The 15313-nt window shown below is 34.5% G+C and overlaps 4 protein-coding genes across 4 annotated transcripts; 2 read left to right on the top strand and 2 right to left on the bottom strand.

Annotated features, from left to right (window-relative positions):
- Nucleotides 1–529: 529 nt before the first annotated feature.
- On the top strand, nt 530–3341 carry PPL_04280 (type A von Willebrand factor domain-containing protein; the record flags this gene model as incomplete). The annotated part of the gene is made up of 2 exons (XM_020575186.1): nt 530–998; nt 1096–3341. The coding sequence occupies 2 exons, from the start codon at nt 530–532 to the stop codon at nt 3339–3341; spliced, it is 2715 nt and encodes a 904-aa protein (XP_020434706.1).
- An 801-nt stretch (nt 3342–4142) lies between these two features.
- On the top strand, nt 4143–5920 carry PPL_04279 (ZZ-type zinc finger-containing protein; the record flags this gene model as incomplete). The annotated part of the gene is made up of 2 exons (XM_020575185.1): nt 4143–4192; nt 4297–5920. 2 exons carry the CDS (start codon nt 4143–4145, stop codon nt 5918–5920), a joined length of 1674 nt encoding a protein of 557 aa, XP_020434705.1.
- A 108-nt stretch (nt 5921–6028) lies between these two features.
- On the bottom strand, nt 6029–6949 carry PPL_04278 (uncharacterized protein; the record flags this gene model as incomplete). Its single annotated transcript, XM_020575184.1, has 3 exons — nt 6029–6036; nt 6188–6515; nt 6647–6949. The coding sequence occupies 3 exons, from the start codon at nt 6947–6949 to the stop codon at nt 6029–6031; spliced, it is 639 nt and encodes a 212-aa protein (XP_020434704.1).
- Nucleotides 6950–7197: 248 nt separating this feature from the next.
- On the bottom strand, nt 7198–14340 carry PPL_04277 (uncharacterized protein; the record flags this gene model as incomplete). Its single annotated transcript, XM_020575183.1, has 8 exons — nt 7198–9445; nt 9511–9593; nt 9655–10002; nt 10110–10473; nt 10541–10703; nt 10762–13254; nt 13331–13897; nt 13980–14340. 8 exons carry the CDS (start codon nt 14338–14340, stop codon nt 7198–7200), a joined length of 6627 nt encoding a protein of 2208 aa, XP_020434703.1.
- Nucleotides 14341–15313: the final 973 nt, after the last annotated feature.

Genomic DNA, 15313 nt, shown 5'->3' with positions numbered 1-15313 from the left:
TATTTAAAATAATTTTGTTTTTTTTTTTTTTTTTTTTTTTGAAATCTTTTCTTTATTTTTTTTTTTATTAATTATTAATTAATTAATTTGTCAAAAATCAATAATATCATTTCTCATTTTATTTGTTATAATAATATATTCCAACTAAATTATTAATATTTTTAAGACAACTTTATTTTTGTATAAGGATTATTTTCACAAATCAAATACAAACAACTTGATTCTCAGTACCAAAACAACAGAAATAAATTGAAACAAAAAATATACACAGCACCAAAATTTGTTTGGTTTTTTTTTTTGAAAACCCTTCATCGAAATGTGCCATTTAATTTAAATCGATTTAAATTTTGATCAAAATAAAAAAAAAAACAAATCTTCCAATCTTTCAAAAATAACTGATTTATAAACCAATCGAAAAAAAAAATCAATTCCAAACCAAATCTATAAATTAAAATATCTTGTATTATTATTTGTATTATATTAATTTCTAAAAAGTAATAACTACTGAAAGTAAATAACACAATCTATCATGTGGTTAATTAAACAATTCAAAAAAGATAAACATAAAGATGGTCATGACCATGATCATCATCACGACAAAGAACACCATGACTCTGAAGGTTCAGCTCACCCAGAGAAAGGAGAAACCGGACAACAGACACAACCAAATCCAGTACCACCACCAGCGAAATCAATGTTGGAGGCTTGCAAAGTGTTGAAGTTGGGTGATGAAGTCGTAATGAATGCAGTTTACTATGACTTTTATCGTGATATCGATAAACATCTGGCTTCGGCACACACCCCTATCACTGGTCTCCTCCCACAACTCCAATCCTCCAACCAATTCATCTTGCAAGACTTTACCATTCATGCCAAAATCAACGATACCTGCTCCATCTCTGTTTACCGTCAAAAGTACACCAATTCCTATGAATCTCCAGTTGAAGCAACCTACCAACTATCACTTCCATCCTATGCCACTGTTTCTGCTTTCACCAGTATGTAACTATAAATGTTATTGAAATTTTAATATTATGGGAAACTAACTGTTATTTTTACTTTTCTTCCAAATATCAGTTGAATTTGATAATAAAGTATTGAAAGGAATTATCAAGGATAAGGAAACTGCAAAGGCAGAGTATAACGATGCTATTGCTTCGGGTGGACAAGCATTTATGGCAGAGAAGAGCGATAGTGGCAGTTTCAATCTTCAACTCGGTAACATTCCACCAAAGAAAGAGGTCACTGTAGAGGTTACAATCATCTCTGAGATCTGTACTTCACTCGAGAATCTCCATTATTTCATTCACAAGAGTATGTTCCCAGCCAACTCTAGATACAACTTTAAATTCACTGCCGAAGTACACCTCTCCACACCGATTGTCGAGATTGGTATGGATCGTTTGGCTGTCAACGAATTTATCACTGACGGACCAAGCTATGCCAAGTTGGTATACCAAGTTGTCGATCCACCTGTTCCAACTATCAATCGCATCGGTAACATCTTGGTCGCTATCACCCCACAAAAGTCTGAGAAACCACAATACTTTGTTGAGTACAACCAAGAGGACGAAGGTTATGCAGTCGGAATCAACTTTTATCCAAAATTCGAATTGGAACCAGAGTTTCTCAATCAAAAAGCAGAGTTTATCTTTGTTCTCGATTGTTCGGGATCGATGAGCGGTCGCCGTATCCAAAAGGCAAAGGCTGTACTTCAACTTATTATGCGTTCACTCAACGAGAATATCAAGTTCAACATCGTCAGATTCGGTAGTAGTTTTGTTAAAGTTTATCCACGGTCCACTGTTTACAATGACGAAACTCTAAGCTCGGTTTCCACCCAGATTCAATTTTTCGATGCAGATTTGGGTGGTACCGAGTTGTTCCCAGCGATTCGTGATATCCTTAGCACAGAAGCCGATCCTGCCTACCCAAGACAGGTGTTTGTTCTGACGGACGGTGAGATCTACGATCGTAAACAACTCATTAGCTACGTCGCTAAGGAGTCGAGCTCCACCCGTATCTTCACCGTTGGTATCGGTGGCCAAGTCGATCGTGAACTCGTCATCGGTCTATCGAACAGCTGCAAAGGATTCTACGATTTCATTGCGGAGAACGACACCGACTACGAAGGTAAAATAATGAAACTGCTGGAGATTTCATTCCAACCGATGATTTCCAATATCAAGGTCGACTGGGGACAACTCAAGACTATCCAGTCGCCAGCTGCAATCCGTCCTATCTACGCCGGTGAACGTATGATGATCTACGGTGTTTTGAACAAACAGGACTTCAAGAATCACAAGACCACTGTTACCATCACAGGTGACGGTCCAACCGGTGAAACCCTCAAATACGAGATTCCAATCGTGCTCACCAAAGACAACGACGCAACTGTCAATCTCCACTCGATGGCAACCTACATGCGTATCAACGATTTGGAACGTGAGGAAGAAAAGGGTAAGAATAACAAGGAGTTGATTATCCGATTGTCAAAGAGATTCGGTTTGGTTAGCAAACATACCTCCTACATTGTCACCAACGAATCGGAGGAGGTCATCGAAGACACAATGAAGTCGGTGAAGATCAACGATACTGAAAACGATGAAGCTGTATCACAAGTTGACAGCTTTGCTCCACCACCACCACCATCAAACTCAAACACAACCTCAAGGCTATCGCCAAGATTAAGACAACAACAACCACAACAACAACAAGTTTTAACCAAACAAAGTGCACCATCACCAAAGATCTCACAAATCAGTCCATGTGCTCCTCCACCACCACCAGGAGGTGCTCCACCACCCCCACGCCCAACCGCTTCATTAGGTGATACATGTTTCAGTTCTGCACCACCACCACCACCTCCCCAAATGGGACAGTGTGGTCCACCACCACCACCTGCACCACCCAGCCACGGACCATCACCATTCCACTATGGTAAAGCTGCTCCATCATCGTACTCTCGTTCCATGCCATACCCAGGATCGTACCCAGGATCGTACGGCGTCGTCGAGAAGGCCACTCCAGGACCGTTCAACCAGTTGTTGGCTCTCCAAAAGGCCAACGGAACATGGGACGACAAGATCAAGCCACTCATTGAATTCGAAGATACACTCAAGCCAAAGATCAAGGTCATCGATAACATCTGGTTTACCTTACTGGTTGTCGCTTTCTTCCAGACTCACTATCAACCAATTTCCTCGCAATGGAAATTGTCAATCGCCAAAGCAATCAAATATATCAACCAACAGCTTGCTCAATCCAAAGAACAAACCTCCTATCAAGATTTAATGACAACCGCTAAAGCATCTTTAAAGCACATTGAATTAAAGTTTTAAAAAAAAAAAGAGGAAATCAATCACAACCAACTAATAATTAATTAAGCATTATAAAAAATAAACAAATTAAATAATTAATTTCCAAAATTTAATTGAATTTTCAGTTTTTTTATTTATTTTGTTTTATTTCGAATTTTAATATAAATTTCAAACTAATTTTTATTGTTATTTTTTTTTTTTATCTTTTGGATCTAGATAACTAACTAAACTTACTTTAGATACAATAAAATAAATTTAGTTGGTTGTTAATTTTTTAAATAATCCGGATAATCGATTTAATCCAATTTTTCTTGTTGTCAACAAGAAAAGAATAAATAGATCGTCGTAGGAATCCCTTGTTTGATAAAAATTAATTGAAAAAAAAAAAATTATTTGTATAAATAAAAATTAAATGATAATTAGACGAAATTTCAAATAAATAATTACAACCTCATTCTATTTTTTTTAATCGATTCGTTGAGTTTTTTGTTATTCACTCTGAATCATTAGACTCACCTTTGCATAATTTTGATGTTTTCCCACGAAAATAAGATTTTTTGCAATTTTTTTTTAATTAATTTCTCATTTTTTTTTTTATTACACTTCGAAAAAAATAATTATAAAAACCCCAACTAGTTCCACAACAATTACATTTTATTTTCACTTATCTATTATTTGTTTTTGTTTTATTTAAATAAATTTAACAACAACTTTAATAGATATAATAATTACAAACAGTTACATTTAAACTTCAATCAACCAATATATAATCATTTTTTATTTTTTTTATTTTATTTTAATTAATCTAGTTCATAATCAACAATGGATCAATTATCTATCAAAGTTACGTACAATGGTGATACTAGAAGAATGTATGTATAAAAATATTAAAATAAAATTTTTTTATTTTAAATATATTTTTTTTTTTATTTAACTTAAATTATTAATTTATTTATTTTTATTCTTTAAAATTTAGTTCATTTGAAAGAACTCCATCTTATTTAGAATTGTTTTCAACTTTGAAGAGTTTGTTCTCTTTGACTTCTTTGCTGTTGAAATACACTGATGACGATGGTGATTTAATTTCGGTCACCAGTGAAGTTGAATTCAAGGAAGCACTCTCTTTGATTGGATATAAAACACCAAGATTACTTAGATTGACTGTGTTGGCAAAGGATGCTGCTCAACAACCATCAGCAGGATCAACCCCACAGCCACAACAACAACAATCACAACCACAATCATGCCCATTCAATTTCCAATCATTGATCAATTCAATCTTACAAGCCGATGGTCTCAAATCTGAAAACGCTCAACAACAAGGAGGTGCATTCCCATTCGGTGCATTCTTTGGTGCTGGTGGATGTCAAAACTCTGACAAGACCAAAGAGGAAATTCAGAATCTCATTAAGAATTTTGGTCAGAATCAACCATGGTTGAACGATATGATTAACGATGTTTTCAAAGGTTTAAACATTGACCCAACCAAGAATACCGATGAAAATAACAACAACAACAACAATAATAATAATACAGAGGAAAAACCATCAGAGAAAGATGAACTTGTTGAACATGTTAATGTTGTTTGCGATGGATGTGAATCGTCAATCTTTGGAATTCGTTACAAGTGTGCGATCTGCCATAACTATGACTTGTGTTCAAAGTGTGAACAAAAGGGAGATGTCATTCATCCAACCTCACATCCATTGATCAAGATCACCACCCCAGGTTTCTGCTCAGTCGCAAGACAAGGTCCATCTCGTTCACGTTGGATGTGCCACAAGAACAAGCACTTGGCTCGTTATGTCTCTGATATCACTGTAAAGGATGGTTCAGTATTTGGTCCAAACGTGCCATTCACCAAGATCTGGAGAATTAGAAACGACGGTCGTGAAGCATGGCCAGAAAACTCTACTCTTGTCTGGTCCAGCGGTGACAGACTTGGTTCACCAGATGGAATCACTGTCGACCCAGTTCTTCCAGGTCAAGACATTGACGTCGGTCTCAACCTCACCACTCCATCTGCACCAGGTCGTTACATCGGTTACTGGAAGCTCGTTACTCCAGAGGGTTTGGGATTCGGTCAAAGACTCTACGTTGACATCTTTGTTGTCGAAGACGACAAGAAGCCACAAGAAGAAGAGAAGCCAGTTGAACAACCAGAAGTCGTTGAGCAACCAGCCGTCGTACAGGCAGAGCCAGTTCCAGAACCAAAGATGGAGCTCGACGAATTCGAAGTCGACGAGGATGACTTTAACATTATCGACAAGTCACCAGCACAAGAAGATGTTGTCGCTGCATCTCTCTACCCAAATATCCCAGCATTTGTCCAAGCACCAATCCAACAATTGATTGCTCCACAACCAATCATTGAAGAGCCAATCGTTGTTCCAGCTCCAGTAGTTGCTCCAGCTCCAATCATTGCTCCAGAGCCAGTCGCAGCTCCATCCCCAGTCGATCCAAACGAAGAAAAGAGACGTGCATGTGTTTCCTCTCTTGTCTCCATGGGATTCGGAAGCCACCAATCTCTTGCTGAAATCATTAAGAGATACAACTACAATCTCGACGAAATTGTCGATCATATCCTCAACAACATGTAAATCAAACCAACTCTTTTTTTGTATAAACATCAACCAGAAATCAATCATGTAGATTATTTTTTTAAAACAAAACAGATTTTTAATAAACAACACAACAAACATTTTATTTTAAAATACTTTTTTTAATTATTTCAATTGATTCAATTGAGTTTTGATAGTTTGATTCCAAGAATAGTAGGTGTGATTTGAGATGGCTCATTGGTATTGTATTGAATGTTTCAAGAAGTAGCTCGATTATTTCAAAATGATTGAATCTGAATAAGTCACCAAATTTATCAAAGTTGATATTATTGTTTTCGTTGATAGATACAAAATCAACTTCGCTCAAATGTTCAATGATCCATTTAACCATTGAAAAGTTACGATTCTCTATTGCTTGGCATAAAGAAATGAATGTGACGGTGCCACAGTTTGGAACATTTTCATGAATCCATATCAGTGCTTCCATACTGTTATACTTGACTGCTGACTTGATATAATCCCTAGGTTCACTAGTTTTTGTTGTAGCATATCTACACAGATACGTTAATACATCTAAATGTTCATTCTTAATAGCAGAACTAATTGATTTCCTAAGTGGCAAATATGGTGATAGCTGAAGTAAATAAGTACTTAAAAGAAAATCTACTAATTTATCGAATATTAGATATTTTAAATTTGAAAACTACCAACATATCGAATTTATAGTAAAGATATACATAGATTCGACAACAATTTCGATATGACCATTTGATGAGCCAAACATAGACAATATTCATCGGAAAGGCCATCTCTTTCCACCAAGTATCGAAACATTTGAATGTCTCCTTCAACGATTGCTAGATCCTTTAAATTCATTTCATCTCCACTGTATAAGAAATTATTTTTTTCAAACATATATTTGAGGGCCTCTAAATTTCCGTTTTGATTTGCTAAATCAATCAAATAATCAACATCAAGAATGACATTGTTGTTTTCATGATCTCTGTTATCTAACAGCCACTTGAAAATATCGAATCCTGTTGTTTCTGATTGAATTTGACAAGGCATTATCAATTATTTTTTATAAAACTATTATTAAATACTAATGAATATTCTTTTATCTATCTTTCAAAAAAAACTTTTAAGATAATGAATGGAAAAATAAACTTTAAAGTAAAATTTTTTTTTGGATAATCATGATCTGCGATAAGTATTTATAAACATTTACACATTTTAATAAATTTCTTTGATTGAACCAATAATTTGTTTAAATTTTGGTTGTTATTTTTTTATTTTATTTTTTGAATTTATTTCAATTAAAAACCATAGGTGTTCGAGAGTTGTCCTCCTACCATCACTTGAACTGCTGTTGGCATGTCGTCTGAGTATGGGCACTCAGCAATTTCACTTGATTTGAATGTGGTACATATTTCTGTCCGATCGTTATATAGTAATTTAATGTTCGAGGTTGTAGGGTTGACTGCCACTCCAAGCTCAACTGGAACGAAATCCGATCCATTGATTTCCAGAGTTTGCGCATCGGAATGATGGACGCTGAGAATCTTGGGAGCATTGTAGGAGATAGTGTAGTTGTCAGCCAAGTCAATTGGTTCGTCAGAGAGTGTTGCAGTTAAGATAATGTTTCTTCCGATTCCGGCTGGAATCATACATTCGATGAACTCGTTGAATGCATTACAATTGATTTCGACAGAGTTCAAGTAGATTTCTACATCATCATAGGAGATACCAAGTCCAATACCCTGGATTTCAATCAATCCTCCTGTTGTTGTGATATCAGAGTTATTGAGTTGTGTCAAGATTGCTGGATAATAAGTGAATTGTGAAGATATAGTTTGGTCGCCCGATTGAATAATCAATGGTTGTGTTGAGGTATCGTATTCCAAATCAAATTCGATAAAATCATAAGTAAAGTTATCGATTTGAACCAAGTTATCTCCGATGTAAAGGAGTGGTGGGAGGTCATTGTCCTCTGAACTTCCAAATCCATCACCTAGAATGATAATCTTATCGTTTGGATCACCTGAAGCCGGAACGAATTTGATGATTTCTGGACCTCTGAAACTGAATGATTGTTGTTCGAGTGTATCGATGTTCAAAATGGTTCTTTGATCATCGACAATGACAGTAACCGATCTGTGATCACCAATTGCACGAGGTGTCAAACAAATGATTGACTCTTGGGTGAGTACATAAATGGTACAATCAAGTTTTTCATCGATCAAAACTTGTACCTTTGTTATATCATTTCCAAAGTTTGATCCAGTGATTGTCATGAAATCACTACCATAGCTCTTGATGATTTCTGGTTCTACATTGGTAATCTCAGGTGCACCATAAGAGAATAAGAACTTGGATCTTTGAATATTGAAAATGGTTTGTTGAGTTGAAATTTGAATTTCCTTGTATTTTCCAATACCACTTGGAACCTGGCATACCAATTGCTCTGATGAAATAAATACAGTAGATAAACATTCTTTATCATCGATTGAAATAATCATCGATGAATTGAATCTGATACCACTTAAAGTAATCTGGTATCCACCATCAGTTATTCCATCAAGTATGTTGACAGATGTAATAATTGGACCAACACCTGAACAGGTAACATCGAAATTATTTGATAGGAAATCTGATTGTTGTACCATTTGGATATCACAGAGTTGAGAGTTGATTGTTGAAATGATCATTCCATCATAATCACTGGTAATGTATCCTTTATAGGCTTCAGGTTTTGGAAGGTAATATACCTCGAGATCTCCCAATTTTGTTTTGGTAGTTGATTCACTCATTATGATACTCTCCAAAATGAAAGTAATCGATGAAATCGAAAGTGGAGATGTCAATGTAATTTTGGTACCTGTAGTTCCAACCGCTTGAGATTTAAGATCGATGGTATTTCCATGTTGATAATGATTCAGTTCTTGGATAAATTTGATTGGTTGATTGTGATACTGAGTGACTGGGTTCTTGATAAGTACTTGAATGGCTTGACTTTGACCATTAATCGAAATCCACTTGTCTATTGCAACTTCAAGCTTTTCGATTTGGTAGATATTCAAGGAAACAATATCGCTTTCATTGACCAGTTGAGTTGCAATGAGCTGTTGAACTCCAGTTTTTGTAGAAATTTCGTCAATGGATAGTGGAGTTTTAGTAATTGTTGAGTCGGTACTAATCGAAGCAAGGTTTTCACTCTTGAAGAAGGAACTGACTGGCATTTTAATTTGAACCATATTAAAATCTGAACCTTCATTTACAGCAACTGGAATAAGGTAGTATCTTTGTAGAATAGTTATGAAATTTAAATCAGTCCTGTACTGAACTCCAATATCGCCATAAAAGTTGGAAAGGGACACAATGGTGTGATCCTGATCTTGAAGAACATTTATCAATAGATTTGCTAAATCTACTAATGGAACTGAATCGTCTGAAGCTCTACCAGCATTGCTACCATCGTCATAAATAGGGTTCATCCAAGCCCAAGCAGCACTAGCACTTCTCTTGAAAAGAACTGAATCATCTGGATCTTCCATTGAACCATCACTAAAAAATAAATAAATAAATTAATATTACAGAAATTTAAATATATTATAATTTTTTAATCTTACTCTTGATTGTCTTCAATATCTGTGAAACCATCAACAACTGAAAAACATGGCTCTATTTGAGTTGTATCCATTCCATAAAAATGCTATAAATAGTTACGATGTTAGTAAAATAATTATTATTAATAATTGATAAGAATTACTTACATTTAGCAACTTCTTGGAAATAGCATAAACAACACCATTTGCCCAATTTGGTGATGCATTCTCTCCAACGTTATAAATCAATGAATTGGTATCGGGGGATTGAGTGTAAAGGAAGTGGAGAGTCATATAGTATGCTAATTCCTCATCACACATACCACTAGTTTGTCTAAAGATTCTTGGAGGATCATAGTAACCTCCACCGACAATGTTTTCATTGATCACATAATTAAATATAATGTTACCACCTTGGAAAGAACTTTGCCTTGTAACTCTGTGTGAACGAAAGTATATTGAAATCTTCATTGTCGTTGAGGCTGAATGTTTCTCTTGTCTGTTGCCATGTTGTATCTGAGTATAGTAGCTGGTTTTTGGGGTGCTGGAGGATAATCTGGGAGAGGACCATCGGTAGTTGGTATTAATGAAACACGAGCTGTTTCTTTTGTACATTCAGATACCTGACCATCGTAGTCGCAAATAGATCCCACTTGCTCATCAAAAGCAATGTAATGTAAAGAGAATATGTCATCTGCATAATAGTTAATGACATCCATTTCAACTGGATTATCACCACCAACGTATAGCACCGCACTTTGCCCTTCAGGGGCAACGTTGTTATTAGTTGTTCTGAGAACCTGGAGATTGAGAGTAGTATCAGACACATCATCAAGTGTATCTAGCAAAACTGTAGTATATTCTCTTGGATACTTGGAAAAGTGTTCTCCGGCAATGAAATCTTTAATTTCACAATTGATAGTTGGGTGTTGACCTAGTCTCTCTAGCTTAATTGGTACAGCAATCGAATAGAATAAACTAACAGCACTATTTAAAAAAATTATATTAATTTTCCTATAATTGTTCGAGTGTTTGGAATATAGATAGGACATACGTAGAAAGTCCTGTTTGTTTGTTCGCTCCATTTAAGGTATCATATTTTCTGACCATTCTATTGAATTGATAAACTAGAGTATCATGCTGGAAACATATCGCTCCACCTCCTCTTTCACCTTGACCATTATGTCTATTATTATCACCAACACAGAAGTAATTATCTGCAAATAGAATTAAAAATTAGTCATTGGTATTATTAATTATCATTTTAAGAGTTACCATTATCATTTCGAATTTGTGATGAATATGTTGGATAGATTGGAAAAGCTATTTTGGCGTGTTCATTGCTGCTATAAGCAAATCTTGGGCCACTGGCTAACATTGAATTAGGACATAAATATCGAGGCAATTCTAAGTGAGCCACATTCAGAATTTGCTCAGTTGGTTGCATTGGGTATTTAGGACGACCTCCATCATAATTATTTTGGGAAGCAAACATTTGAACAAACATTCTCTTTGCAAATGTATCTGCAACGACCATCCAGAGATCGACTCCATCTACATATTTCATATCGGGTCTCTTGTACAAGATATAGGATGATCTTGATGGATCCTTGAACAATTTATTATTCTCGTTTGCAGCGGTTCCAATCTTACTAAAGTATTTGGCTTTCAAACCATTGCCAATTACTTCAGTATTTGAGATCCAATAACAGTAATTTAGGAGATCTCTATTTCCCTTTATTATTTGATCTTCACATTGGTTGTTACGCAAATCTTGTCTCATTGTCTTGGTAATTATCAAGTCATAGAGATATGGGAATGCCTGTTGTCTTGAAACCGATGTTGCTAGATCAGGGAATACATTAGCACCCGAAATAAATGCATAGTTCTTGACCATATATTCCGTTACCAATTCGAGATTATTGTACGAATAACAAAAAAAGTGTTGGCTGAAATCATTTTTACCAAGAAACTTGATACCTTTTTGGGGTCCATTGTATCCATTGCCATCGTCTGCCTTTGATGGAAACAATGGGTTAGAATGGTGAATGTGAATACCATTGATTGTCTGTCCAATTTCCTCCCAAAATGTAAATCCTTTGGTATGACCATAGGTGTCATGCGATGTAGACTGATCTCTGTAGCCAGAATTTTTTCTCGTTCCAGTTTGGTCGTTGTAGAACATGTAATAAGTGACTCCAGGCTGTCCAAATGTAGCTTCCAGAGGACTGAAAGTGGGGTTGGGTTGTGTATCTGGAATAGGTGCTTGGTGTTGAAGATCATTATACAATTCAAGTTTTTCCATTTTCGAGTCAATATATAAATAGGGATTTCCGGGTGCATTTGCCCCAAGTTTATAGATAAACCACCAGTCAACAACTTCATTGGTTCCGTCTGGTTGAGTTCTTCCTAGACAAGAAATCGAGTAGGACAAATATTTTCCAATGACATCAGATGTAACACCATTTACAATGACAATGACATCCAACTCTCCAACATTATCCATTGGATCGATCACACAAGAAATCTGTGATCCAGGATTAATAATTTGAATATTGTTACATTGTAATCCTCCAACAGTTACTTGAATAAGAGTGGGGTCGTCAAGTAAATTGGTGCCATCAATGTAAAGAGTATTCTGTGTTGTTTTTGATCCACGTGCTGGTGATACTGAAATAAGGGAAGGACCCATGTATTCAATGAACAACTCATCATCGTTTGAGTATGGGTGATCAATATTGAAACTGTCTTTGGCAATCAAAACCATGAAATATTTACCAGGAGTACGAGATGGAATTTCACATCGAATCAAAATGTTGGTTGTATGAGTACACTTTGACATATCGAGAAGTGAATCACCCAGTTGAATAGAAGTGATTACTTGCAAATTAGCACCATGAATTTCGAAATAACCACCACCCTGCCAAAGTGTTAGATCTGGCTTTATGAAACTATCGTAGGAGGGTTGCAAATAGTTGAAATTGAATGAAATTGTGAAAACGTAATAGGTGAAATCTATGGTAAGAACAGAAACCATGTTGTCATCAGATGTACATGGAGGAACAGTAACACCTAATTTTTGGGTACTGAGAATTATGATGTTTCCACCTATTGGTTGATTGTTGAGAGTAGCAACCATTGCTACAGTCGGGGAAAATTGAATTGGAAAATTTGTAAATGCAATTTCAACTGGAGTTTGTGAGAAGTAATATCCAAAATTGGGACTAATTGTTATGTCAGAATCCACAACTGATAAAGTCAATGATTCCGATACTACATTTGGATCATACTTGGAATGAATGGTCAAATCATAATCTCCCAATGCCCATTTCAGCGTATTTTGATCTACTTTAACCTTGTAAAGAGTGTCGGTGATAGGGACTGCCTCCATCTCAACACCATTGATAACAATGTAATTGTCATCAATGAAGTGTTGTGCAACTACGTTGATCTCCCATTCTCCTACCGTAAAGATTTGGGTTGGTGTGATTTTTAATAGCGAGGGTCTGGCTACGAATATGAATTGTTCATCACCGGTAACAAAAGTATCTCCATCAAAATAAACATTTACATCGAGATCACCAATAAGATCGTCACCAATAGTATTAAAATTGCATATAATTTCATTGTCTGAAATCGATGTAATAGTACATGGTGACGGTCCAATTAAAACAGAGGTAGCTGTTGAAAGATAATTTCCTTTGATTGATATATCAAATTCGGTATTTGAATATGAAGCACTTGGATTAAAACTTAAGATATTTGGTTCTTTTATATTATTAATATTATTAGTTTTAGAAATATTCACAAATTGTTTGTTTTTTTTTATAATATTAAAACTTACTGAAAATAACATAATTAACTAGACCAAGGACAAACTGACCATCGATGGTTGACTTAATTGGAAGAGCTAACTCAGTGCCAGGTTGGACGTTTTGAGTGTTAACAAAATCACAGATAGTTCTTGTGCTGGAACGTTTTTTAATCACACAGTTTTGACCACCAACAACAATCGCATAGCTTTGTGGGAATTCAAGGAAGGGACCTCCAACAATTGTTATTTGCTGTTGGTTTGACATTCCTCTTGTTGGAACCACTCGATTCTGAAGTGGTATTGTATAGAAAAAGAGACTTGGTGCAATAACTCCACCCGGAAGACTTTGAGGGTAGACTACGATTGAGAAATCCATAGCAACATTTTCTTCCAAGTTTGGTATGGTACATTGGATTTGAGTTTTTGAATAAGAGACAACTTTTAATTCTCCTTGATTTTCATTATTTTCAAATCTCACCATTGGTTTTGGATCGTTGTCAAACAAAATTAAATTCTCTCCAAAAATGGTCAATGTCACTTGATTATCCAGAGCTCTAGGATAATAAAATTCTGGTGTAAAAGAATTTATTTTTGCAGCTATCATAAGAATATAAATATATTAATATATAATTATTAAAAAAAATTGAAAGAATGAATTTAAATAAAATATTTAACTTACTTATAAAATTAAAGAAAATTTCTTCAACTGGCAAAACTGGAAATACCACTGTGAAACCATATTGAATTTTCATATAGTTTCTATCCAATCTATTGGGATTCCTGATTTCCCATACGAATGTAGAGGTACCGGATGGATTGACATCTACCTCTATCATCAGTTGTCTGATAGAAGCGATATAGAGCTCAGGTGCAGCACCAAAACCAGTTCCCCTTACAGTGAACTCGGTGACGCCAAATTTGTAACCAAAGAGTGGTGAATAAAAAGTGATTACTTGAGATTTCACCGACCCTATAGTTGATAGAAAACTACCAACAACAATGAATATTAAAATATTCACAAGTTTTATTTGTAAAACCATTATATTTGTTTTTCTACTATTTCTCTTTTTCCTATTTAAGCAACTAAAGAAAAATAAAAAAAAAGATAAAACAAAATATCTAAAAATGGTTTTCTAAAATAATAAATAATTAACAAAGTTTCTTATCTTTCTATTTATTTACTTGTTTGACGATTAAATAAAAAACAAAACTAAAAAACAAAAGGAATGATTCTTTTTTTTTCTCTAGATGAATATTATTATAATTTTGAAATAATGTAAATTAATTAAAAACGATTGATCACAACAAAAATCAAATCACAATCAAATCAAAATCTTTTCAATCAAAAAGGGTGCGTGGAGGCAAATCTCGTCGTTTCTTTTGGTATCTTTTTTATGTTTTTTTGCAGATATTGGCTTTTTTTGTGGTTGATTTATTAGACTGTTTTTAGGCAAGCACAGATTAATTGTTTTTGTGATACTTCAAAGATTAATAAAAATTGGATGTTGTTGTTGAACAATAAAGTCAAAGATTTTAAAAAATCAAACAAAAAATATTTATTTTGACAACGATATCAACAATAAAAAAAGATAAGAATAAATCAAAAACAACAATGGTCTAAAATAAAAAGTAATCTATTAAATTCAAAATTTCAAAAAGTAAATAAGTTGATTTTTATTTTTATATGAGTGTAAAGAATTAATTAAAACATATTTTAAAGTTTTCAATAGTGACAACAACGTCACTTTTATTGAAAATGTTGACATGATCAAATAGATCTAGGCACTTTTATCCGATGGATAAAAAAATATCCACACTTAAAAGTAGTGGGGTCATCAATATCGGGTGGGTATGGGTTTTTGGAAATTTTTATAAAAACAAAAAAAAAAAAAAATCAAACCAAAAAAGAAATAAAAAAGAAGTTTTGTTCAAAAATCAAATTTATAAGATATCCTCATTGGAAAATAATTATTAAAAAAAAACAGTGTGTTTTGTTTTTTTTTTTTGTAAAAG

The sequence above is a fragment of the Heterostelium album genome (assembly GCF_000004825.1).
Source record: "Heterostelium album PN500 unplaced genomic scaffold PPL_contig9, whole genome shotgun sequence".
In the NCBI taxonomy this organism is placed as follows: domain Eukaryota; phylum Evosea; class Eumycetozoa; order Acytosteliales; family Acytosteliaceae; genus Heterostelium; species Heterostelium album.
Note: the sequence above shows the minus strand (reverse complement) of the source record. Positions and strands in the feature narration are given on the sequence as shown.